Source organism: Andrographis paniculata, unplaced genomic scaffold, assembly GCF_009805555.1.
Source record: "Andrographis paniculata isolate CXL003 unplaced genomic scaffold, ASM980555v1 Contig11END, whole genome shotgun sequence".
NCBI lineage: Eukaryota > Viridiplantae > Streptophyta > Magnoliopsida > Lamiales > Acanthaceae > Andrographis > Andrographis paniculata.
The window spans coordinates 2,355,136-2,380,732 of record NW_026137391.1 but is presented as its reverse complement, the minus strand read 5'-3'; the positions used below and the strand labels follow the sequence as shown (position 1 = coordinate 2,380,732).

The window sequence follows — 25,597 nt, the reverse complement described above, 5'->3', positions numbered from 1 at the left end:
CTTTGTTATGGAATGGAGGGAGTATTAATTACCAATAAGACTACAAACAACAAATTCATATAAACACACAACATAAGACTGTTTATCTACATAGTTTTTGAAAATTTTAATATTATTCTTCGATATTATCTTTTTTGTAAATAAAAGTTACATCAAATATTTATTTATCCTTTTCTTTCTACAAAAAATATCATAGAAGATACTCTATTTTCTACAATTTTCATTAAAAACAAAATAAAAAAAAGAAGCTTAAAAAACTCATGACTTCATTTACGTATACACTTTAGACTTTTTGCTCTCTTCATATAGAATAATAGTTTTTGAAAATATCATACTAAATATCAAATTTCCCTTCAAAATATCGAATAAAATATTAAATTTTATTATTTTTAAACTCCAAAATTTTTAAACTTATATCTAAACAGAAATTTTTAAATCAAATCCACAAAATTTTGCTGCAAGAAAAATAAAATGGGGAGAAAAAAGTGCATAATTGACTAAAAATATACAGGTAAACTCAAAATTAATGTTTTTTTTTAATAATAATAATAAATATTAATGATTACTTTGAAGTAAGATACACAAAAATGAAAAAAATAATACTTAGAATTGGAATGGAGGGAGTATTAACAAACAAACAACAAAGTTCAATCTTAACGTGTGTTTGTTTGGGGGATTGCATTATATTTACACTATTCATCCAATTTTTTCCTCAAAAAACATCAAATCAAACACCTATTTTTTATTTTTTATATTATACTAAAAATCAATTTTACATTCAAAATATTACATCAACACCTATTTATATCACATCATACGACTATTCAAATTCAAAATTTTTACTATTCAAATCTCAATTCAAAATCCAAACTCATAGAAAAAACACACCCACAAAGTTTTCTTATCATTTTAGTGTGGGATTACTTTGGATAATTATGATAGATAATATTTTTTAATTTAATCTAATAATGTATTTCCTATGTATTATTAAAATGGAGATAAATAAAGTCTATACAATATTATAAATATTCTTCTTATAGGTGATATTAAATAATGCTAAAGTATTATTAATTTTAAAAGATTATTTTATATTTTATTAATATCTAACTTACTATTAATTTTACCATATAATTAAAAGTATTTTAGGCAGAATTAATAATTTTATATAATAATCAACTAAAGTAAATATTGAATTATCATATAATTACGTAATCTATTAGAATAATAATGTATTATAATTCATTCTATAAAATAAATGCAAATGTTTCTGCCTTAATAGGTATAGAGTAAAGCTGCTAAATGAATCGAGCCGTTCGTGGACTCGGCTCCGTTCGGCTCGGTTAAAGCTCGTTCGCAAACGTTAACGAGTCGAACCGAAGAAAATAAACATATTCGTTTGATTAACGAACGAATCTGAGCTTTGTTCGCAAACGTTCGCGAATGTTCGTTTAAATAATATATTTATTATAAATATTATGTATACATATAAAATTATAATTTATAAATAAATAAAATATTAATTTAAAATATATAAATAAAATAATTTTAAAGTTTCCTTATAATTTATATATAAATTTAAAAAAATAAGGCAAACAAGCTCGAACAAACTCGAACTCGAACGAGCCTAAACGAGCCGAACACGAGCTCAAACAACAAAAATTCTTAACGAGCCGAGCTCGAAAACTAAGAACGAGCTCGGAAGTTTAACGAACGAATACGAGCCTTGTTCGCGAATGTTAACAAAAACTTAAAATTTGGCTCGACTCGGCTCGGATCGTTAACCGCTCTACTATAGAGGAGATGGCCCACCAAGTGTGGCCCATTAAATATGGACCGCGGCCCGCATCAAAAGTTGCAGGAGGCCCAACAACAGGTCTTATCCTAGGAACTCCAATTTGAACTAGTCAAAACTCCGAGGGCAAAGTTGTCTTAATGTTTTTTTTTTTTTATTTTTAGAGTCAAATTCATTATATTTCAAATCATGAAATTGAAGTGCCTTTTCTTATTTGAACAAAAAAAAAAATGTTTTGCTTTGAATTTTATTCGTCAGTTTACTTTCACCGATTCCATGTCATTTTATTATCTTTGATATCCTTTGACAATATAGTAGTGTGGTAAAAAAAAGAATAAAAAAAAGAAAAAGAAAAAAAATAATGCAGCGTTAATATTTTAGACATGAAGAATTATAATATAAAAAATAATAATATTTTTAATTTTAAATATTAATTTTTACTAAAGAAAATAATTTATATTATATATCTCTAAAAATTGTACCAGTAAAAGAATTATTTAGATGAACAAAATTTGTATTCGATCCTAAAATAGTTTAATTTTATAGAAATTAATGAGGTATAATAGTACAAAAGTTGAACTAAATTCTAAATACGGTAAATTATAGTACACTGTTTTAGTAAAAATATACCAAATACCTTATATTTTATTTATTACGTAAAACTCTCTTATGTTAACGTAAAATTTGCACGAAATATCTTATTTGTCCAAAATTAATATGGTTCTAAATAAAAATTTAAATTTAACAAGTTCTATACAAATAAAAAATAAAAAATGCAAAATATTTTAAATAATTCTTTTTAATAAAATAAATAAATAAATAATTGATTAACCATTCATTTTTTATTACGTAATTTAGGTTTTTATTTAAAATCAAATATCAATTTTGGACAAATAAATTTTTTTGTACAAACTTTATAAACACACAATAAATAAAATAAATGATGTTTTATACAATTTTTATTAAAAATATAGGGGAGTGTTATATAATGTACCATTCTAAATAAATATAACTACCAATTTTAAGTAGTAGAGGTAGTGTTGAAAGTTTAAGTAAATTTGGTGTTTAGTAGTTAAACAAAAAGTAGTATCGAATATTATATTCTATGGAAGAAAAAAATAATTTACTGTAATATTAATACAGAACAGTAGTAAAAAAAATGAAGATGAAAATTACAAACAAAATAATTTTGCTGATGATGCATTTAAGAGAACATAGTTGACCATAAAATTCAACAAAAGTGGACAGAAAATGAAATTTTTAGTAATTATATAAATTTATTTAGTATTTTCTTTTTTTAGATAAAACAAATCATGTCCATCAAATAAAAAATACTCCCCAAGTCATTTATCAAAGTAACATTTTGGTTCGGATATTAGATTAAAAAATAATAGTATTTTATTAGTGAGTAAAAATATTTAAAATTTTTTTGACATTTTTATCCTTTGATTATGTATAAAGAAATTATATATATAATGATATATTTTATAATTTTGATTAAAATTAATTAGCGTATAATTAATTTTTTTAAAATAAGAAATAGATGAAATTTTAAAATGATCCATTGAATTAGGATGGATGAGTAATACATTATTATTATTATTATTATTATTAAATGTTGATTTTTATTAAAAAAAATTAAAAAATATAGAAGTATTATATATATTTGAGAAATCTTATCAATAAAAAATTTATTGGGCAAAGAAACCCAAAATGCCTTCAAAACGTCGGGGTTTCCTTGTTTCTCTCCGATCCTCGCATGGGCTGCCAAACATTCGACCGTTAATTCAGGTAAATGTGAAGTCCGGACAACCTTTGACACACAAAACACAATTACCATCTTCACAAATTTTACACAACCGGACATGATCTTCCTCTCCAATGGCCATGATCTCCACATACCCTACCACACACACAATTCCTATTCCCCAACCCTCTCCTCCCCGACATGTCGGCGCCGCCGCCGCCGCCGCCATCATCGTCGCCGTTCAAGGCCTTCCTCGAGCAAAAGCTCGGGGAGCTCCCGCTTCTTGTGATCTACGCCGTCCTAGAATGGGTGATGATCATCCTACTCTTCGTCGACGGGCTCCTCGCCTTTATCCCGAACGAAATCTCCAAATTGTTCGACCTACGTGTCCCGTGCCTCCTATGTACTAGGATCGACCACGTCCTCGTCCCGCGACACTCGGGATTCTATTACAATGAGTCGATGTGCGAGGACCACAAGAAGGACATCTCGTCCCTCGTCTATTGCCACGTGCACAAAAAGTTGTCGGACATCCGGAGCATGTGCCAAGGTTGCCTCCTTTCCTTTGCGAGCGGCCGGGATTCGCACTCCGATAAGTACAAGTCCCTCGTCGGGACGTTGCACGGGGATGTTGCGGAGGAAGACAAGAATTACGACGCCGAGGTACCGTATTTCAAAAGTTACACTCCGAGATGGTGCTCGTGTTGCGGGGAGGCGTTGAGGCCGAAGAAGGTCGCAAAGAAACGACAAGCACGGAGTTTGTCGATAGGCGGGCCCACGTCGTCTCCTCGAGCACCATCGCGATTGGGGAACAAGAATGAGGTCGAGTTGCCACGTGTCAAGTGTCGAGAGGTTCGGGCTTCGTCCGACGCCCGATTGGAATATCTCGAAGATGATATCGCTAAAATAGAAAGTCAAGGTGAGAGTATTTACATACTTTATGATCACACTCAAACAACAGTGGCTGCAGGTTTTCATGTTATAAAAAAATGTGAATAGCAGTTGCTGCATATTTTATGATTACATTCAAACAACAATGGCAGCAAATTTTCATATTATAAAAAAAATATGAATAGTAGTAGCTGCAAGTTTCCATGTTATAAGGAAATGTGAATATTATAAAAAAATGTGAATAACACAGTTCGACAGATAATTTTACGTCGTTTATCGTCACATTCCGGAACTTACATCCATTTTTTTTCGTGTCGTTCGATCGATTTTCTACATCGGGAAGTGAAAGCGACGGTTCCTGCATTTCAACTAGAATCAGACGACGCAATCCGAACGCCAACATTCACAAAGTCGAACCGGTTCTTCGACATTGCGGCGCAAATGAGCCCTCGATGGGCGTCTCGGATCGCGACGAAGCCTCCCATTGCGGAGCCCAACGAAGAAGAGAGCGGCGACCTCATCAGCCGTCTAAAGCGACAACTTCAATTGGATCAAAAGACACTCATGGAATTACAAAAGGAGTTGGACGAGGAAAGGAGCGCCGCGGATGTCGCAGCGAACAACGCTATGGCGATGATCTCACGGCTGCAGGCCGAGAAGGCGGCCGTCCAAATGGAGGCATTGCAGTATCAGAGAATGATGGAGGAGCAGGCGGAGTACGACGAGGAGGCGCTGCAGATGCTACGGGACATGGTGCTAAAGCGCGAGGAAGACATAAAGGGGTTGGAGTCGGAGCTTGAAATGTACCGAGAGAAGTATGGACAGATCGAGAAATCCGAGGTGGATGTCGACGACGAAAATTGTCGCGTCATCAAGTCTCCGCCGATATCTGAAGGCTTGAGCTCTGACCAGGTTTCCGAACATGGCGATGAGAGCGCCGAGCATGAACCAGCTCGGGAAGTGTCGTCGCTCGATTTCGAAGGCGATAGATCGTATCTTTTGGGACTTCTAACAGATTTGGAGAAGAAAATGTTGGCTGATGAAGGGATCGTGATTTCCTCCAAAAATGAAGATGAATCTACAGGTAGAGTTGTTATTCGAACTGAGTCGAATTTCTTCTTTTTAGGCTCGTGTTCGTTTAAATCTTTAAACGAGCTTGAGCTTGAGTTTTTAATATTTTATATTAAATTATGATAAAAAAAATAAAAAAATTAATTAATTAATGAACCTACTTGGCTCGATAAATATTTACTAATTTTAAAGCTCAAGCATTAATGAATTGAGTTTTAATTTACCTCGACTCTTTGTAACAGCTCTACCTATGAGAAGTCACACACAATGTTTCTCATTGAATTTTTGAATTTTTGAGATAGATTAGTATTTATTTGAAAAATACATTTCTTTCCATGATGTTTTTCTTAAAAAATGTTTATGACAGGATAAATTATCCTTCGTTTAAATAAATGTTCTTCTTGTTTCTTTCTTTTGCTTTTTTTGTTTTTTGTTTTTTGTTTTTTGTTTTCTTTTTGTTTTAAGTTTTGGAGTTCTAAAAATCTGAAAAATAGTAGAAGGTTTGATATTTTATGTGATGTTTTTTTTTTCTTAAAAAAATTTATTATTGATGAATACTATGGAAATTTTAAATAATATATATATGAACAAAACCTTAATATTTGTATGTCTTTTTGGGTTGGGCAGAGGAAAATAACAAAGCGACCCTAACAAGAGGTATGTCTTTGATTAAAGAGCGGTTGGGGGCGATTGAGGCAGAGAGTGGATTCTTAAAGCATGCGGCGATGACTTTGCAAAAAGGCGGGGACGGGACAAAGCTGTTGAACGAAGTAGCTCAGCATCTTAGGGATCTCACGGAGACCGGGAAATCTCCGTGGGAGGATGCCGATGAAGTTTCTCCAACTCACCACTCGCAACATATGCCTTAGACATTTTTTCTTTACTAAATTTCGGTAGTATGCCTTTGTGTGTGCCCCTGAACATGACATGTGGACAGTGACGGATCTATTAAGGGCTTCGTAAGTTGGCCCCAAAGCCTCCCAATTTTTTTTTGATAAGTATAAATATCATTTTGTTTTATCTAGTCTAATAAGTTGCCCTCTCAAGTCCCAAAAGAATTTTTATTTTTATTTTTCTAAGTGTGAAATAGTCAAATCATAAACAATCAGCTAATTAGACAATTTTCATCTCCAAAGTTTGGAGACTGATTTCGTCACTACATGTCAATAAGTCTATAGTTAGAATATTTTTAAGGAAAATAGATTGCAAAAAACAATTAGCATTTAGCTTATGGTTAGATTTGTATTAGCTTCTTCTCAACAGTTCGACTTGCTACTTTTGTTAAGACTTTCGTATATAAACTTTTTTGTTTATTTTGGAAGACTAGATGTTATGAAATAAACGCGGAATGAATTTGATTTTATTAAGGAAAAATCAACGAAACATAAAGTTTGAACTAGATTTGGAGGTAGGCTCAGCCCTCAAATCACCTCAAGAACTCAAAATCGGCACAAACAAACCCAAGACCGCGACTACTCACGAAACTGGGCCTACTATCCGCAACACAATTGAAAATAATCCCACATGCAAGATAGGCAAAACATCGGTAAAACAGTGGCCTAAAAGGAGAGGAACCACACAAACCGAAAACAAACCACGTGGAGTTCGTTTCGATACAAGAGGGAAAGAGCGTCTTCGAATCCCCACAGAAACAAGAGAAAACGGCTCGTCGGAGGTTCGCCGGTGACGGAACAGAGACTGAATCGAAGTGAATACGACGTCCCTCTCCTCCCGTAGACATATATATTAGGGCAAGTGTAATGGATGGTTGAGATTTAATCCCTAAATCCAACAGACTTCAATCAACCAAGGAACATGGGTCAGCAACCAAGATAGGGTCAGGCAGGTCGGGTCGGAAAGTGGGCCAGCGCATCAACAGACCAGACCAGGTCCTACGGGCCACTTATTTTGGGTTTGTGTGTGTTTATTATATGGATACAATATTGATCTAAAAAATAATCATTGATCAAAATTTTATAACACCAGAGGTATCAATTTTGAAGTAACGAGTACTTGTTTTGTTTTACCCCTTCAATTTCTTTGCGTTGCTTTGAAGTTGTAGGTTTAAAAATGTATACTTTTGGATGTGTTTTAAGAGGTCCTTTTATTTTTTATTTTGGTTTGAATTATTTTTTAAGTTTTGATTAAATAGTATACTAATATTATATTATATTAAAAAATAATATATATTTATTAAACACTATATTAATTGAGAAACTGATTTTCAAATAAAAATCGAGCACACTCTTCCTCCATTTTAACCCACCTGCAAAAATAGCAGAAGTCCAACCTACATTGCAATTTTGCAGATGTCAACAAAATTTAGCTAAACCCAATGGAGCCTCTCAAATGAGATGGTGTGTTTCTTTTATTATTATTATTATTATTATTAATTTAATTTTTAATTATTTATTAATTTAAAAATGTATACAAATTATATTTTGTTACTTTGTTTATTATTTTTGTCGATATTTTTATATTATTTATAAAATAATTTATTTAGTATATTTATATTTTAATTTTATAATTATTATTTATATTAAATATTTAATGTTATTTTTTTAATTTTAAAAAAATAATATATAAAATAGAATATGTAGAAAATAATAGTTGATCCTGAAAAATTCGGTAAAAATAGAAAAATGCATTATAAATCCCACAAAAAGAGAGGACTGAGTTGAAGACGGGATTAGGCTCTATTTACTTTATATTTATTTTTTTACTATACAATACGATTGATGGGTTTTGAAAGATTTAAAAATATCTTTAAAATACAAAAAATAAAAAATAAAAAAGGATGCAAGTATAAAATGAAATGGAAAAAGTGTCAAAATTTTTTTTGCGTAGTAACTTCAAAAATTTCATCAAAAATAGCTATCTCTTTAACCGGTGAGTGTCCGAATCGAATTCAGAGAATATGCGAATATGCTATATTTAATTGAAAAAAGTGCAATAAGTTAATTCAATCGAAGTGGCTAAAAAGATAAATTTCATAAATTAAATATAACTAAATAGCTAGATCTCCATGGATATGTGTATGTCGGAGAAGATGAAACAGGAAGTTTGTGTGTGACTTGTGCGTTCCTCAATAGCTATATCTCCATTGATAAAATGAGCGGGATGACGATTATGTGATAACGAAAAAAAAATATATAATTGCGGGATGGTTCGAAGAAAACGAGCGTGATCACACTTTTTTGCTTAAGCCCAACTCTTGACTTGGTTGGTACTTGATCTTAGGGGATTTACAACGACGCTTCAGCGACACCCGGCGAAGAACATTATTTGCTAGAAAAACCGTTGTCTCGGACATTTCTGTGACCCAATAGACAAACACCTATGTCCAATAAATTATTCTTCAACCGTTTTGCAGATGGCTTTACCAATCTGATACTTCTCTTTAATTAAGGTTAAATTCAGCTCACAACTAAGTAGGTCGACAAGGCTCTCGGTACATAGCTGCTACGAACCGCCTAAGTTTTGTTACTGAATACAATGTGACCATAAACATGAATAGTTAACCCTTCTGCTGTCCTTCTACAACCTTGTCGAAAGTCTAGCTTGAACTTTTCAATTGCGAACATTGAATTTTTAGGTGACGACGAGGTGGAGAAGTATGACAAGAATTTTATTAGCTAAAAATAATATGCAAGAATTAAATTAACATGGGGAGAAAATCAGTTTGCTCATTAATCAAAACTGAAAATCTCATTTTATTAAACTAAATAAAATACGGGAGAAAAAGAATGGAGAAAATGGGGTGTATAAAATGATGGTTGTGTGTATAGTTATTTTTTAAATGTACAATGAAAGTAAATATTTATAGGGAAAGAAGACTTCTAAAAGCTTGACAATCACCTATAAATAAATATCTCTAAAATTACTACTAATAACTAATTATAACGTAACTATCTATTTTTTAGAATGTTCTATAATAAAAATACATAAAACAACTAAAAATTGCCTAAATAAGGCCCTTAAGGCCACATGCATGCTATGGGTACAAAAATTACAAATTTTTAGAACGTGTGAAATATACTTTTCTAGCTACAATTACATAATTCTATAAATCTTATAATAAATTTATTAAATTTATTTTTTATTTTTTATTTATAAGTATATATCTTCTATCACTATAAAAAAGAGGGATATATTTTAAATATTTATATATATTAAAAATAGTGTATGATAATTGAAGTAAATTTTATAATACTAAATTTGGAAATTTTCAATATTAAATTTAAATATATATTTTTCAGAATTAATAATAAAAATATTTCAAAGAAATAAATATAATTTATGTTTTTCATACTCCCAATTCATATTCTCATATTCACTTATCAATATTAATCTAGTTTTTTAAAATAAAATATATAAAAAAATAAATCTAATAAAATATTACAAGTTATATAAAATTATTACTAATTTTAATATAATTTATTATTTTAATTATTAAAAAGTTAATTTAGAATTTTAATTTAAATATTAAAATTATAAATTTCATACATTTATTAAATACATTTTTAAAATTTTATGCAATTTAATTTTAATTGATAAATAAGATAATTTTTAAACTATTAATTAAAAAAATAAAAAATAAAAAATCATATCTATAAACACATAAAAAATAATATACATATATAAATCTATAAAATAAATATGTATAAATATAAATATAAAAGTAATAAAAAATAGAAACTATTAGGCGAAAGTCTTGAATTTAAAATTATTGAGAATGTTGAGTCAAATAAGTAGTTCTAGTAGAAAGAAATAAAAAGAAAAGAAGAAAGAAATATATATTAAAAAAGTGCAAAAGAAGTAAAAAAAAAAAAAAAATACCACTCAAATCATGCTATATGAATTTAGGGACGAGTTGGTACAGAGAATAAAATTGAGAGAAATAACAGTAGAGAATGAAATAACAGTAGAGAATGAAATTGCAGACAATGAATTGAGGAAAAATGATTTGATAAAATAGAGAATTCAGTTGAGAAAGGTAAAAAAAAAAAAATGCAACTATCTAAATGGATCGAATAAGAATAAATGATTAATCGGACAAGAGAATTTTAACAAGTGGCAATTCATGAAAAAATTATTTCATAGTCACAAGTTCACTTCTCACACCACAAAACCATTCTTACGGGGTTTTAGTAATAATACGGAGCCAGTAAAGTTGTGTTCTATGGTAAAATGATTTCCTTGACTCTATTAGTTTTTTCTTTTTATTTTTTTCTACCTGTTTCGGTTTCTTGATCATATATTTTTACTGATAATCGTAAATTATGATAATTGAATGTGTAATATTTATGATCAATATATTTCTTCTCAAAATTTCTTATCATGATTAAAATTTCATCTAAATCTTTACTAAAGCCCCAAAATAATAGTATTAGTTAGTTCAATGACAAAGAAAAAAGGCCAAATGGAAGCATCTGTTAAGGTGTAGCAACAAGCTCGTGTCGAAAAAAGGAGTGAAGTAGGCAGCATTTCAAGGAGAAAAGTGAAAGCAAGAAAGCTAGGGATATATATATACAGAGGATGAATATATAGAAGCTGTGCAATCACAGACACAATAGTCTACAATTAATATGGAGATCCATGGATGGACCGCCGGTTTCCTGCTAGCAACAATATTGAGCAGTGTCGATGCAGCAGCAGAGTTGAGCGCCATGTTTGTGTTTGGGGATTCGCTGATGGATCCAGGAAACAACAACTACTTGAGCTCGACGGCCAGGGCCGACTTTCTACCTTATGGCATCGATTTCTTTGCTGGCCCTTCTGGCAGATTTTGTAATGGAAAAACTGTAGTCGATTACCTCGGTGGGATCCATATATCTCTCTATAGCTCCATCCATCGTCACTGATAATTGGTTGTGATATATATACATATATATATGTAGGAGACCTGCTGGGAATTCCTCTTCTGCCAGCCTATGCGAGCCCTTTTTCGACTGGAAAAAGCATTCTTAGAGGAGTGAATTATGCTTCAGCTGCAGGAGGGATTCTTGAAGAGACAGGAAAGACTCATGTCTGTTGTGTTCAATTTCATTGCAACATTAATTAAGTTACGCTACAAAAAAATAATATATTTGCAACGGAATTTCGTCCATAAAGTTCACGTAGCTAACATAATTTTATTCATATTTTGTCTCTAATGTCATTAGTAACGGAAAAAATAGATTAGAGACAAAAAAGTTTTGTTACAAAAATGATTTTTTCTTGTAGTATTAGGGGGTGTTTCTAAAAGAACTTTTTAAAGAATTTTTACGTATTAAAATTGTTTAACCGGTCAAAAAACTAAGATATTGGTAAATTAGCTTTTTGGAATAGTTTTTTGGACAAAAAAATTTAATTTATAAAAAAACTAATATACTCAGTGTTTTGGAAAAGCTTTTTCACTTTAATTATGCTTATTCTTATTTACCCCTAAAAAAAATTTATTTATTTCATACATATAATAAGTATATTTTTATTGTAGTATTTATTAATTTATTTAATACTATGTTTTATATACTAAATTATAATTTTATTTTGTAGATTAAAATAATTAATATTACTAATTATTACATATAAATTATTTTATTTTGTAAAATATATAAATTTATTAAAATTAAATCAAATAGAAAAGACAAATATTATTAATTTATTTTTATATATTCTTATTATATAAATTTTACATTAAAAATAAATAAAATAGAATATATTAATAAAAAATAAGTAACATAACAAAAATATATACTAAAGATTTATTCTCTTATATTTTATACAATTTAAATAAAAATTTATTATTATTTTTAATAAAAATATTTTCCTCAAATCTAAAAAATAAAAATAAATATTTATAATATTTTTATAATTTGCAATAATTAATAAAAAAAAATTCAAAAATTTTAAACTACAATGAATAAAATAAATATTTTAAGAAATATCATATATATATATATCTTTAATTGTCATTTTACATATAAACGACTAATGTCAAATAGTTGTTTTACCAAACACTTTAATAAAAACCGTTAATTGAATCATGTAATTAAACTAGCTAATTGAATCAGCTCATGCCTAAAAGTTATTCAAACGCACCCTAGTTGAATTTCACTGTATTTCACTATGACAATATATATATATATATATATATACTACTATATATAGGGTGAAAGGTTCAGCTTGTCGCAACAAGTAGACAACTTTGAGAGCACACTAAATGAGCTGAGGGTCGAAATGAGAGGAGACGAGGAGCAACTAAAGAGTTATTTAAGCAAGGCGCTAGTCGTAATGTCACTCGGCAGTAACGACTACATCAACAATTACCTCCAACCTTCATACTACACATCCAGCTATCTCTACACTCCTCAAGACTACGCAAGTCTTCTCATCAATCGATACGCAACCCAAATTCTGGTGATCCCACTACAAAAAAAAAGTATCTAATTAGCTACAATATTTTTAACTACGAAATATTTTTATAGTTAAAACGTGTAATTTAGTAACAAAAATTATTTTTATCACTAAAAATAAATTAAGTACTACAAAATTAATTTTGTCGCTAACATTATTTTGCTAGAAAGTTCTATCTTCAGAGCAAAAGGATTTTAGCTACAAAATTATAGTACTTTGTAGCTAAAACCATTTGGCTAAAAAAATCGTATATATTTTGTTACTAAAATTCTTTTGTTATGAATTTTATTTTTATAACAAAAAAAGCTTTAGCTACTAAATCATATTTTTGTAGTTATATCTTTTTTCTTAACTTTCACTGCAAAATATGTATTTTTCGTTACGAAAATCATATTTTCCGTCAAAGACTTTTACTAACGCTATATAGGCGACAAAATTAGTTTCATCAGGAAAACATTTTTGCTATGAATCATTTTTTTGTAGCTTAATTTCAAGTATTTTGTAGATGCATGATTGATATATAGTGATACACTACTGATATATTATGACATTAATTAATAAAATTAATTTGATCGATTTGTGTAGAGATTAGAGAGTTTAGGGCTTAAAAAGTTCGTTTTAGGAGGGATCGGGCCGTTGGGTTGCATCCCGAATCAGCTTGCGCGCAATGAGGTGCAAGGCGAGTGTGTGGTCTCCACCAACAATGCTGTGGCCATGTTCAACCATGACCTGAAATCACTGGTCGACAAACTCAACAACAACAATAATAATGGATCTATCTTTGCCTATGGCAATATATATGGAGCATTCATGGACATACTCAACAATGGTAGCACCAACGGTGAGTAGTGTTGTCGATTATATACACATATATATTAATTAATTATATATATATGTTGAGATATTTTAGATTCGATTTTAGATTTAGTAAATTTATATTTAGATTTGGTCTTATCCATAGGTTAGATTACTTATATTTGAGTTTATTGAGTCCATTTTATATTGCATATATATATATATATAAGCCCTTTTATTTTGATGATCAACAATACAATTTTATTATTTTCCCCCAAAATTTCTAACAATACGCAGGACTGAAAGTGAGAGATAGAGGGTGTTGTGGATTGGGGAAGAACCGGGGCCAGATAACATGCCTGCCGATGTTGGTGCCGTGCAGCAACAGACAAGAGTACGTCTTCTGGGATGCATTCCATCCCACCCAAGTGGTCAATCAGATGTTGGCGAGTCGGGCACATTCGGGCACCCAATCCGATTGCTACCCGCTGAACATTCAGCAGATAGTCGCATCCATTTGAATTTGAATTTGAATTTGAGTGCGGCGCCTAATTGCATGCACACACAATCATATATCTATAGACTAATTTGTGGTTTGTATGTTCTCTGAGTTGCAGTTTATTATGACTACAGGAGGGGTGTGTTATTTTGCATTATATGCTGAATTATGTTGTGGCACCACAATCTTAATAGCTAGTTGTAACAAAATTTGAAGATCTAATCAAGATTTGACTAAGTATTTGGAAGAACTAGAGAATAAGTACCTACAAAAAAAACCTGGGTTTTACGGGTATGTTATTTATTAAAAAATATATTTTTTCATAAATAAGTTCTTAAAAAAATTAATATATTACTCATATTTATTATTTTTATATTATTAACATAATTTTCTATACTTCACATAAAAAAAATATATCTTCAAATTATTTTACTAGACGAACAAATCATAAACCTAAATTGATTGGTAACATGACCGTAATAAATGATAGTATAAGTTAGGATTTTAGTCAAAGTAAAATGCTGGTCATGTAATTTTTTAATTTATATTAGTTTATATTAAAAAAATCAAAACTATATCTATTAATATTGTGTAATATAAAAGTGATAACATATGGATATTATATATTATAAATATATTATTATGTCAAGTAGGTAGTATAATTACTAAATTAAGAAATCACATTCTTGTTTTGAGACAGATATAAATAGAAAATGATACCCTTCTTATGGAATGGAGAAAGTAAAAAATTTGGTAGATAAAAAATAAAGTTAGATATTATAGAAAATTTATTAAGAAGTTGATAAACATCAGGCCGTCCGAGGACTAGTTTCGTACACCTACTAATGTGATCTTTATTCAAGAGGAGAACGAGGATGAAATTAGTGAAAATGTTGAAAACTATATGTGACCATGATCACATAAGAAAGATCTAAAAATGCTCTACTCTAAAGTTTACATAGAAGAAACAAGTCAATCTGAAAAATATAATATTCAGTTGATATTATTAAGATCAGTTAAATCTTTGAATATTTTTTTTTTGAATGACAACTACATTTGGCTAAAGGAAGACCAAAAAATTGTTAGAGATGAGAAATAAAAAGAAAAATTTTATTGTAAATGACATACAATTTTTGGACATCAAGTAGATAACCGTGTTGTTTTTTGAAATAGAGTCCAACATAAAGTTAAAGTCGATGTTGATCCATTTTCAATCTCAATAATACCGTTGGGGTGTAGCTGCGCAAGCCAATGATATCGTATCCTGCTAAGAGGATAGGTATTCAAATGAGGAATCTCAAAGAATCACCTTTTAAAGGCTTGGTCGCGAGGGAAACCTCTTAATAAGAGCACTTGATTAGACACTCTTATCTCCGAAAAACACTTCGGTATAGGTTAGGGTCACTAAGGGTGGTGAAATATGGTGTGTAACATCGGTGGATCGCAGAGTCGGATCTTAGCAGGAGCAACTTGCTCAGGGCCTCTACTTCAAAAGGACCCATATTTTTTTAATTTATTTTATTATTATTAGATCTATTACAATTTAATTTGGATTTTATTGCTTATTTTCTCAACAATTACCCATTTTAACTTTCATTCTAAAATTAAATTAGAACAAAAAAAAATTTAAATTAATTCTATTTTCCTTGCCTTTAGAATTCGTAAATATTTTTAAAGCCCATTATTATTATATATTTTAAAGTTTATCTCATATTTTTCTCTACAATTATCTCATTCTAATTCTAATGAACTCTAACTAGAATTTTTCTACAATTAATCACAAATCCAATTATAATTATAATAAATTCTATTCAGATTTTTTTTAAAAATTAATCATATATTCTTCGCCTTTAGAATATGTAGTTATTAATTATTGAGTTATTGGTTTTAATAGTCAAAATATTGTGAAATTTTATAATAGTCAAGATATGTATGGCAAATTTGATCCGACAATCTACTACATACCAACGGAAAAAAATATTTTTTGTTTATAGGACCTATTATTTATTTTTTTTCTCAGGGCCTTGAAAATATCTGAGACGGCCCTGGTGAATCGGATAATCATCACAGCATGTCCTACTCGGAAACACAAAAAAAGAAAAAAAAATTCCCAAAGACAAAAGTTGGAAAGTGAATCAAAGTCAAAATTATCATAAGCCTTGGTTACAATCTCAAAAACAATGAAGACAACATCAATGCCAAGAGAGAAGCTTACAACAAGAAGCTTTACATCAAGAATCCTATAGTTGGAATTACCCGACATGTAGAGTTGACAAAAATGAACTTATGACACAAAATAAACATATGTAAGAAATGGAGGTCCAAGAGGCAACTATCAAGAACTTTTTTTTCAAACAAAACATCAATAGCACCTTCAAGAATCTCAAAGAATATTAGTAGAAGTAGGTTCCAAAAGATGAACTGATTATAGAGGGATCTTAGATGAAGAGGATGAAGATTCGAAGGCTACATTGGAAATTATTGCAAATGATTGGGATTTGGAATAATCTCTAAATTATCATGGTAATTTCATAGTACTGGTGTGTTTGTTTGGGGGATTCTCCTCCAAATACACTATTTATCCCATTTTTTTCCCAAAAAAATATCAAATCAAATACCTATTTTTCATTTTTTATATTATATTAAAAATCAATTTTACATTCAAAACATCACATAAACAACACATGTTTATATCACATCATACAACTATTCAAATTCAAAATTTTTACTATTCAAATCTCAACCAAAATTCAAACCCTGAGAAACACACCCTTGAGTTTGTAAGATTTTTTACCGTTTGCGGTGATGTTTTGGTTATGTACTCTAATGAGTGTTCCTTTATGTGTTTCTGAGTGATGGAAAGATTCTCCCTTACATATTGAGAGAGAAAAAAAATTTGGTATGTTTGTGTCAAGATTTTAAAAGTCACATTTTTTTTTTTTGTTATTATCATGATTTTACAGTTGATCAAACTGTTGGCTGTGAAGTTTAGTTCCACAAACCCCCACCCCCCCCCCCTCTTTTTTACTTTCAATCACTTGTTTTAATTGGTATTTGTATCCTTTTTGTATACATTCCATTAAGTTCTACTAGGTTTGTCCATGAAAATAATGCTCATATGAGTTGTACAAGGATTTTAATAAATATCGTATTATATTGACTCATTGTAACATAATAAAGTAATGATATTTTAAAAAAATATTCCCTCCATTTCAGCTAAATTGTCCCATTTAGTTTAAGAACGGAGTTTTAGGTATTGTATAATTGGTAAGTAATTAAGAAGTTTATTATAATTTAATAAAATTAATTATAAATTAAGACTAAAATGATTAAATAGTTTGATTAAAATAAAAAATTATAAATTATGAATTTTAAAATGTGATTAAAGTATATAATTATAATTTTAAAAGTAAAAGAAATAATAAATTACATGGAACAGATGAAAATAAAAATATGGAACAAATTAAGTGGAATTGAGGAAGTACATAATAAGTTAACGACGTAAAAGAAAATTTTGGATAGATTGAGTTGTATATTTTAGTGACATATATGTAAATAAGTAAAATATAGAAGTATATAAATTAAAGAAAATATGTAGACAGTTAGTGGACAGAGATATTTAATGTAAATAAGTAAAATATAGAAGTATATAAATTAAAGAAAATATGTAGACAGTTAGTGGACAGAGATATTTAACTTGGATTATCTATGTTGAGATATTGGTCATAACTCAACCAATATGAAATATTGACCCATTCCTTAGCCCGACCCACTGGACTTGGTCAAAACGTTTAACTTAAACCCAAACCCTTTAGTTGTAAGTCCAATCCATTTCATATCTAGCCCAAAACTTCTAACCGTGAGGTTTGTGGGGAGTTTATTTAGTTTTAGCTAGTTAGGTTAGATTGATGTGTCATCCCTTCAAAAGGTTTACTTTTTTACACATCAAATTTCAAGTTTTTACTGTTTGAATTCTATTATGTATTTTTCAAAAAAAATACATTTTTTTCAATCCCAAAACATCTAATTTTACACTATTTTAATATCAAACTCAAATTAAATTTTTATCAACCCATAAAAAAAAAAAACATACCTTTCCTTTAGTTTTAGAGATTTAGGTTAGATTGGTGTGTGAGTGAATTGGGAGTTACTCGAGATGGATTTGGGGAGATAATAAAAAGCCAAATCAGAGGTTTCGAGAGAGTTTCTATCCGAGAGTGAGAAAGGGAAAGGGAAGAGAGACCGAGATGGGCAATGATAACCTGCGAGTAATTCCGGTGAGTTTCGAGATATTCCGGTGAGGATTCGAACCTTTTTCTTTTGTGCCAATTATGGTGGTTATCAAGACTTAGAGTAAAGTAGAGACCTTCAGCTTGAGGCGTGGTTAATATGGGACAATTCACCATGACCTGAGTCAAAATCAACATCCCTACCAAGTTCCACCAGAAAATAAATTGTCCGATCTGAGAAGAAGAAAGAAAGGCATCGTCGTATCTATTTAGGCGCAGCGTCGGAGTTGCTAGATGTTGATCGAAGGTATTGTTTTTGTTTGGAGGAGATCAACCTTGCCAGGAGATGTTCATGGTTTTCGGAGATATCCGGAGAATCCATCCATCACTGTCTGTTGCCTATTCAATTTCCTGGAGAAGAATTGTTGAGTAGCCGCGCCAAACCAAAGTTATTTAGGAACAGAAGACGGAAAATGGTTCGACGCTAGAGATTGCATCATCGCTGAAATCCGTCGTCGATCGGCGCCCAAGAAATCAGACACGAACATAATGAAATTGGAAGTGTATTCACACAATCGAGTCAAACCAAACACAAGGGAAGAGTACTTTAGTGCTATGATTGTTTGTATTTCTTGTTACATGTTCAGAATTCTGAGATTCATGCCTTTGATATATATAATTTTAATTTCAATTCAATTTATTAGTAATTTGAATTTTATTCAAATTTTCTTTCTCTCATTAAGTACGAAGTTTGTTCGAAAAGTCCATTGATCCGGGATGTAAATTCACAACCGTGGTATCAGAGTCCAGCAGCCGATTGTAAAATTGAAAGATTTGGTTCGATTTGATAGGACTCAAATATGTGGTAAAAGGCTTAACTCTCTTTCCTTTACTTTTTTCGATTTATTATTTTTTAGTGAAAATATGGATGATAATGTGTTGAAACTTCTTGATGTTTAATTGGCTATGTATTTTTTGGTGATAAGTAGAATGATCTTGGAATATGTTGTTTTTTCTTTGATATTTTTGGTGAATTTCTTGGAAATTATTTTTTATTCCTTGGCTATTTACTTGTGCATTTCTTGGTTATATTTATGTTAGTCTTGTAAATGTGAGTAGCTATAATCAATTATTGGATGCATGTTGATATTTCGTGTTAGTTGAAAATGGCAAAAAGAATGTATAGTTGGAGGATAATCAATAATGAAATTAGTGTTGTTGCATTATGTGATTTTTCTGTGAAATAATTTAAATGCATATGTTAAATTCTTGATTTTATATTCTACATGATTGGTTTAGTTTTTTCTGTATCAATTTTTGTGAATGATTAAAATACCAAGTATAAAAATCAAATAGCATGTTTCTTATGAAAATTAGTTGATGGAAATAAGCATGTGTTGTTAAAATAAAACTAATTGTAAAAGCTTAGAAATACATTTATGCATGTTGTTTTGTTTTTACGTGATTAATTGCATGTGTTCCTTAATTGATCTTTGGGGATAAATTTTATTGTTTAGTTAGCATAATATGAATTGATTTGATATGATCTGATTATGTGGATTTTTTTTGTGATGTAATCGTGGAGTGTTCTATGTGATACAAATTGTCATGAATTTTTTTTTTTTTTGTGATTATATGTATTATTTGGATTGCATGCATTGTGGACTAGTTATTTTTGAGTGATTAAAGCATGTTTGTCCGGAATTGATTGTTTGTGGTCTTTGTGAATGTAATCTTTGTGATTATTTTCTGTGTGACTGTTATATTTGTAATTGTTGGCTATGTGTGACCATATCTATATGTATTACTCATCTGTCCCACATACCATGTCCATGTTGCCGTTTATGTTCGTCCCACATTCCATGTCACTTTTCTTTTTTGGAAAATGATTACACACTTTAATTTTATTTTTTTTAATTTTAATTAAACTAATTAGTTATCTTAATCTTAATTTATAATTATTTATATTATAGGATAATTATTTTCACTAATACATTCTTAATTATCTACTAATTACACCCCTCCTAAAATACCGTGTCTACAGTGTAGCAGACACGGTACGTGGGACGGAGGGAGTATTTTTTTGTGTTCCTTTGTGGATGCTTTGTAATTGTATTTTCGGGTATCCATTGTAGTAGTGTTCGGCCAAAATAAGTGCTTTGTGCTTTGTGTTCCTCTCAGGTTGCTTCGTATTCGGGTAGGATGTCATAGGTTTTTGTGTCTCTAGAGATCTTAGTGGTAGTGGCCGATCAATCTGGGTGCTTAGGCCGTCGGACTTTATACAGAGTCTGTAGAAGTGTGTGCTCGAGCTGCAAAGTTTAGTGCTTAAGATATTTTGAGTGTCTAGAGCCAAGTTTTCTCTAGTTGACGTCAAATCAAAGGAAGCTTCTGTTATGTGATTCTAAGTTTTGTATTCAACATGTGATCATTTTCCTTTGTGAATATGCATGTGTTTTTAAAGTGTGTAGTAGTTTGTGTGCTCGCTTAGATCGGTAAGTTCATTATGTTGAATCTGCGTAAACTTGTTTGTGTGTCTATTTTGTAGTATGTGTGTATTGCGTGCTAGGTTGTTATGTAATCAATCTAAATGCATGTTAGAACTTGTGTGTTTTACTTGTGATATGTTTAGTTTGCATATTTGTTTGCGGATGCAGCGAGGTACAAAAGGCGATGATGAAACTCATTGGTGCAGATAAGTATATATGTATGTAAATACGTATTTTGGGTTTGATTAAATCACGGCCAAAGTATGTAGAGTACATTGAAGTTTTGGTCTTTTGCGGCCTAACCCAACAATTCCCTCGATAAAATAAAAGTTATCTCACTCCTTAGCCTGACCCACCAGAGTTGGCCCAATCCTTTAAACCTAAACCAAAACATTCAATCTGAAGTCCAATCAATTTCATCCTTAGTAAAAATTCTAACTTTTGTTGGGGTTACTTAGTTTTAAAGAGTTAGATTAAATTGATGTGTTAGTTAATTGGAAAATTACTCTTGTAGAGAAAGAGAGGGGTTTGAGGAGAGGATAAAATGCCAAATTAGAAAGGTTTTGAAAGAGTGTCTATCCAAAAGCGAGAGAGGAAGAAGGAAGAGACACCGAGAGGGGGAAAGATAACCGGTGAGTTTTAAGAGTTTTCGGTGACAATTCGTAGAACCATTTCTTTGTACCGATTTTGGTAGGTGTCGAGACTTCGATTTTAAGCTCCGACCTCCACCTTAAGGTGTGATTATCATAGGCCGAGTCACTATGGCCTGAGCCAAACTAAACACCCCTTCCAAGTTCCACGAAAAATAATTTGTCCAATCTGAAAAAAAGAAAGGAAGACATTGTTGGTTCTGTTTGGGAGAAGCGTCGGACTTGTTGGATGATGATCAGAAGTGTTGTTCTTTGTTTGGAGGAGATCGACCTTGCCCAGAGCTGTTCAGGGCTGCCAGATCGAGATGCCTGGAGAATCCATTTGTCATTGTACATCGTTGTCTGCACCAAACTGGTGTTTAGGAAGAGAAGATGACAAAATGTTCGACGTTAGAGATTACATCAATGTTCAACGCCCAAGTGAAGATTACTCTCGAGCTCCGTTCGTTTCCAGAATGTTGAGATTCTTGCCTCTGATTATATAATTTTGATTTTGATTCGGTTTATTATTACTTGACTTTTATTCGAATTCGATTATGTTAATTATATTGTATTTTGTATACAAAGATTGTTCAAAAGACATATCGATCTTGGGTACAAATTCGCAACTATTTTTAAATGATTGTGTGGATTTTTTGAATAGGTTGATTTAGATTTAATTTTATTATTGTTTTTTATTTGGAATTTTTATTTTATTTTGTTACAATAATAAATTATATTGAGATTTATTTTTGATTAGTTTGAAATTTAAAATAACTTTTAATTTTAAAACGATATGAGTGAGATGATTGTTACAAGAATATTAAATTATGATATAGTGATATTTTTAATTTAAATAAATTTAAAATATATATGTTTGTGATTTTTTGAGAAACATATTTTTATAAATTAAAATTAATATTCATATAACCAAACCGTAGGTTTGGGTTTGGATATTTGAATAATAGAAAATTGAATTTGAATAGTTGTTTGATCTGATATAAACAGAGATTGATGTGATATTTTTGAAAAAAAATAAAATAAAATAGTAAAAATCTATGGTAAAAACTACACAAATCACAATATTAGAAATTTTACTACTGTTGGTTTTATTAATATTTACAGCACAGTAAAATCTTACATTGATAATATGAAGCCAAATTAAAAATCTATAATCTATACACCAACAAAAACCCTAAGAAATAGTTTATAAATCAAATAAGAAAACAAAAAATAATAATAAACAAAAAAAAAAATAGAAAAGAAAAGAAACAGACTAGAAAACAAAGAATTGAAGGCGTATTTGGCCTTGCTTTGGAAAAATTAAAAAACACCCCGATTAAATAAATGTACACCGTCGATTCAGAAATGAACGGCCAAGATCTATCTGGCCTCGAGGACCCGGGACTCGCCAAGAATCATTGCAGAGCATTAGTAGTGTACACGCTGAGAAGCTCTTCCAAATAATCAGCTCCCAAATCCTCAAACACCACCACATTCTCCACCTTCAATTTCTTCCTCACGGCGGCGCCGCCGCTCCTCCGCCGCCTCATGGAGTGCTTCCTCTTCAGCGCCATCACCGGCGAGCACCCCGCCGCCGCCTCATCAATCAAACCCCTCATCTCCCTCAGCGACTCCCGGACCCTCTCCACCGGGAAATTCAGAATCGCCGACGGGCCGCGCATCGAATACGCCGCCTGGTCGTACGCCATCGCCGCCGCCTCCGCCGTCTCGAACGTCCCCAGCCACACCCGGACTCCGTTCCTCGTCGAGTCCCGGATCTCCGCCGCGAACTTCCCCCACGGCCGCTTCCTCACGCCGCGGAACGCCTTGTCCTCGCCGGCGCCGGCGGCCTTCGCGGCGGCGGAGTCCGCCTCGTCGCCGTCCCTCCGGCGGTCCGACGAATTCGATTCCGAATTCGAATTTTCCTGCGCCGCCTCCGCCAGCACGCCGAGCAGCAACATTTCCTGAGAGTCGTTCTCGTTGAACGGCAGCGAATTGGAGAACATCGGCGGCTCCAGCGGCCACCTCCACAGCGGCGGCGGCGGCGGCGGCGGCGAATCGAAGGATTGGTTGTCGGAAAAGTCAGAGGCCATGGAATTGTTTAAAGCTGAGGAAGTGGAATCCATTTTCTGAAGTAAATATTTAGGAAAAGGAATACATCGATGAAGAAAGAAAAAAAATTTGCAAGAGTAATGTGTATATATATATACATAGTTGTGAATAAACAAAGGAAAGGCCGGGAGTCGGGGTCCTGAAATCATGTGGAAAAGAAGAAGACTTGGGTGCATATCTATTCATTAAAAAAATAATAATATTTTTAAATGTAATAAATAATTAAATGTAATATAAAAATAATTTAACTTTTTTTTATGTAAAAATAATTATTTATAATAGAATTTGAGTATTTGTAAAAAAAATAAATTATTTAATAAAATGATTATTTGTAATTAAACAACTAAAATATAAATATATATGCAATGTGAGTGAATAAAAAAAACATATTAAATATTAATATTATTTCATACAAAATCATTTTATATAATATAAATAAAAAAAAATAGTTATTTTTAATTCATATGAACTTATTTTATAAATAAACAAACCATTGTAAATATATAAAAATATATTTGCTTATTAAAAAAATAAATAAAAGTAAAAAATTTTAAATGAATTTTAACCAAATTTAATATGATATAATATTTTGAAAAATAAAATTTATATAATACCATTTAAATGAATTTTAACCAAATTTAATATGATATAATATTTTAAAAAATAAAACTTATATAATACCAACCGAAATTGAAACAATGACCACACAAATATATATGTATATATTTTGTTTAAGACTTTTAACATAAATATGTATATTTTTAATAAATAAAAAATAAAAAATCACAGACTAAATACATTTAAATAATCTTTTATAAAGTAAATAATAATAATAATAATAATAATAATCTTTTATAAGATATGTAAGTTATATTATATTTTTCGATAATTATATTTACTTTAAAAAATCGATAATAATAATAATAATAATAATAATGAAAGGAAATATAGTGTATGAATTTCCTTTCAACTTTGTACTAAAAATAATAATAATAATAATAATAATAATAATAATAAATTCAAATCTTTCTTTTATATGTATATATATATAATTATATTAAATTTTATTAGTTAGGCCTTCTCCAATTCATTATTTTATTTTTGCAGCAGCTACGGTAAAAATGCAATTGGTCTACGGTCATTTTACACCAACTATAAATTTCAATTTTTACTCTAAAAAATATATTATCTTTATATTCTTCTTTTATATTATTTTATATAACTTTTCATATTTATAAATTATACCCTAACTTTAATTTATTTTTACATTATCACTAAAACTATATAATTCATATTTTATTTATAAAATTATATATCACTTTTTAAAAAATAAATTATATATTATTTTTTACAAAAATAAAATTATGTATCATTTTTTAAAAAATAAAATTATATCACTTTTAAAATTATATATTATTTTTTAAAAAAATAAAATTTTATATTAATTTCCAAAAAATAAAATTATGTATTATTTTTTAAAAAATAAAATTACACAAAAACATCCAAAAATTATCAAAAATACACAAAATACTCTACTCCAAAAATGGAGTAGAGATACGGTGTTACTCCAAAACTGAAGTAACACTTAGGGTTGTCAAATGGGGCGGGTTAGCCCCGGATCCGCCCCAGACCCACTCTTAATGGGGCGGGTTCGGGTCTAAATAATATGTTTCGGGTGGGTCGTGAATATAAAATGAGTGAGTCCTATATAATATAGTTATTCCCAAAAATGAGGGAGAAAATGGGGTTGGATTGGAGCCCCAACCCCTCTATTTTCCGCCAACCCACTGCACCCACTGCATTTGGGTTGGAGATGGTCTTACTTGAATTGAGATAACGATTTCTTTATATATATACTATATTTAAGAGAATAATATTTAATATAATTCATAATAATAATAAGTTAGGATAGCATTTATTATTTGTTTTAATGTAATTAATAATA

At 30.4% G+C, this 25,597-nt stretch overlaps 3 protein-coding genes across 3 annotated transcripts; 2 read left to right on the top strand and 1 right to left on the bottom strand.

The window, feature by feature from the left end:
- Positions 1 to 3,740: 3,740 nt before the first annotated feature.
- On the top strand, positions 3,741 to 6,370 carry LOC127248184 (probable myosin-binding protein 5). The gene is made up of 3 exons (XM_051270402.1): positions 3,741 to 4,458; positions 4,774 to 5,514; positions 6,129 to 6,370. The coding sequence occupies exons 1-3, from the start codon at positions 3,741 to 3,743 to the stop codon at positions 6,368 to 6,370; spliced, it is 1,701 nt and encodes a 566-aa protein (XP_051126359.1).
- Positions 6,371 to 11,089: 4,719 nt separating this feature from the next.
- LOC127248169 (GDSL esterase/lipase At5g08460-like) lies at positions 11,090 to 14,215 on the top strand. The gene is made up of 5 exons (XM_051270401.1): positions 11,090 to 11,321; positions 11,402 to 11,529; positions 12,654 to 12,902; positions 13,485 to 13,740; positions 13,992 to 14,215. Exons 1-5 carry the CDS (start codon positions 11,090 to 11,092, stop codon positions 14,213 to 14,215), a joined length of 1,089 nt encoding a protein of 362 aa, XP_051126358.1.
- Positions 14,216 to 22,698: 8,483 nt separating this feature from the next.
- LOC127250091 (ethylene-response factor C3-like) lies at positions 22,699 to 23,695 on the bottom strand. The gene has a single exon (XM_051273250.1). The coding sequence runs from the start codon at positions 23,664 to 23,666 to the stop codon at positions 22,956 to 22,958; it is 711 nt and encodes a 236-aa protein (XP_051129207.1). The 5' UTR covers positions 23,667 to 23,695; the 3' UTR covers positions 22,699 to 22,955.
- Positions 23,696 to 25,597: the final 1,902 nt, after the last annotated feature.

Coding starts and splice junctions, on each gene's coding strand:
- LOC127248184 (XM_051270402.1), top strand. CDS start 3,741: ATGTCGGCGCCGCCGCCGCCGCCGCCATCATCGTCGCCGTTCAAGGCC. Junction 4,459..4,773: donor CGCTAAAATAGAAAGTCAAG/GTGAGAGTATTT, acceptor TACATCGGGAAG/TGAAAGCGACGGTTCCTGCA. Junction 5,515..6,128: donor AAATGAAGATGAATCTACAG/GTAGAGTTGTTA, acceptor TGGGTTGGGCAG/AGGAAAATAACAAAGCGACC.
- LOC127248169 (XM_051270401.1), top strand. CDS start 11,090: ATGGAGATCCATGGATGGACCGCCGGTTTCCTGCTAGCAACAATATTG. Junction 11,322..11,401: donor AACTGTAGTCGATTACCTCG/GTGGGATCCATA, acceptor ATATATATGTAG/GAGACCTGCTGGGAATTCCT. Junction 11,530..12,653: donor AAGAGACAGGAAAGACTCAT/GTCTGTTGTGTT, acceptor TACTATATATAG/GGTGAAAGGTTCAGCTTGTC.
- LOC127250091 (XM_051273250.1), bottom strand. CDS start 23,666: ATGGATTCCACTTCCTCAGCTTTAAACAATTCCATGGCCTCTGACTTT.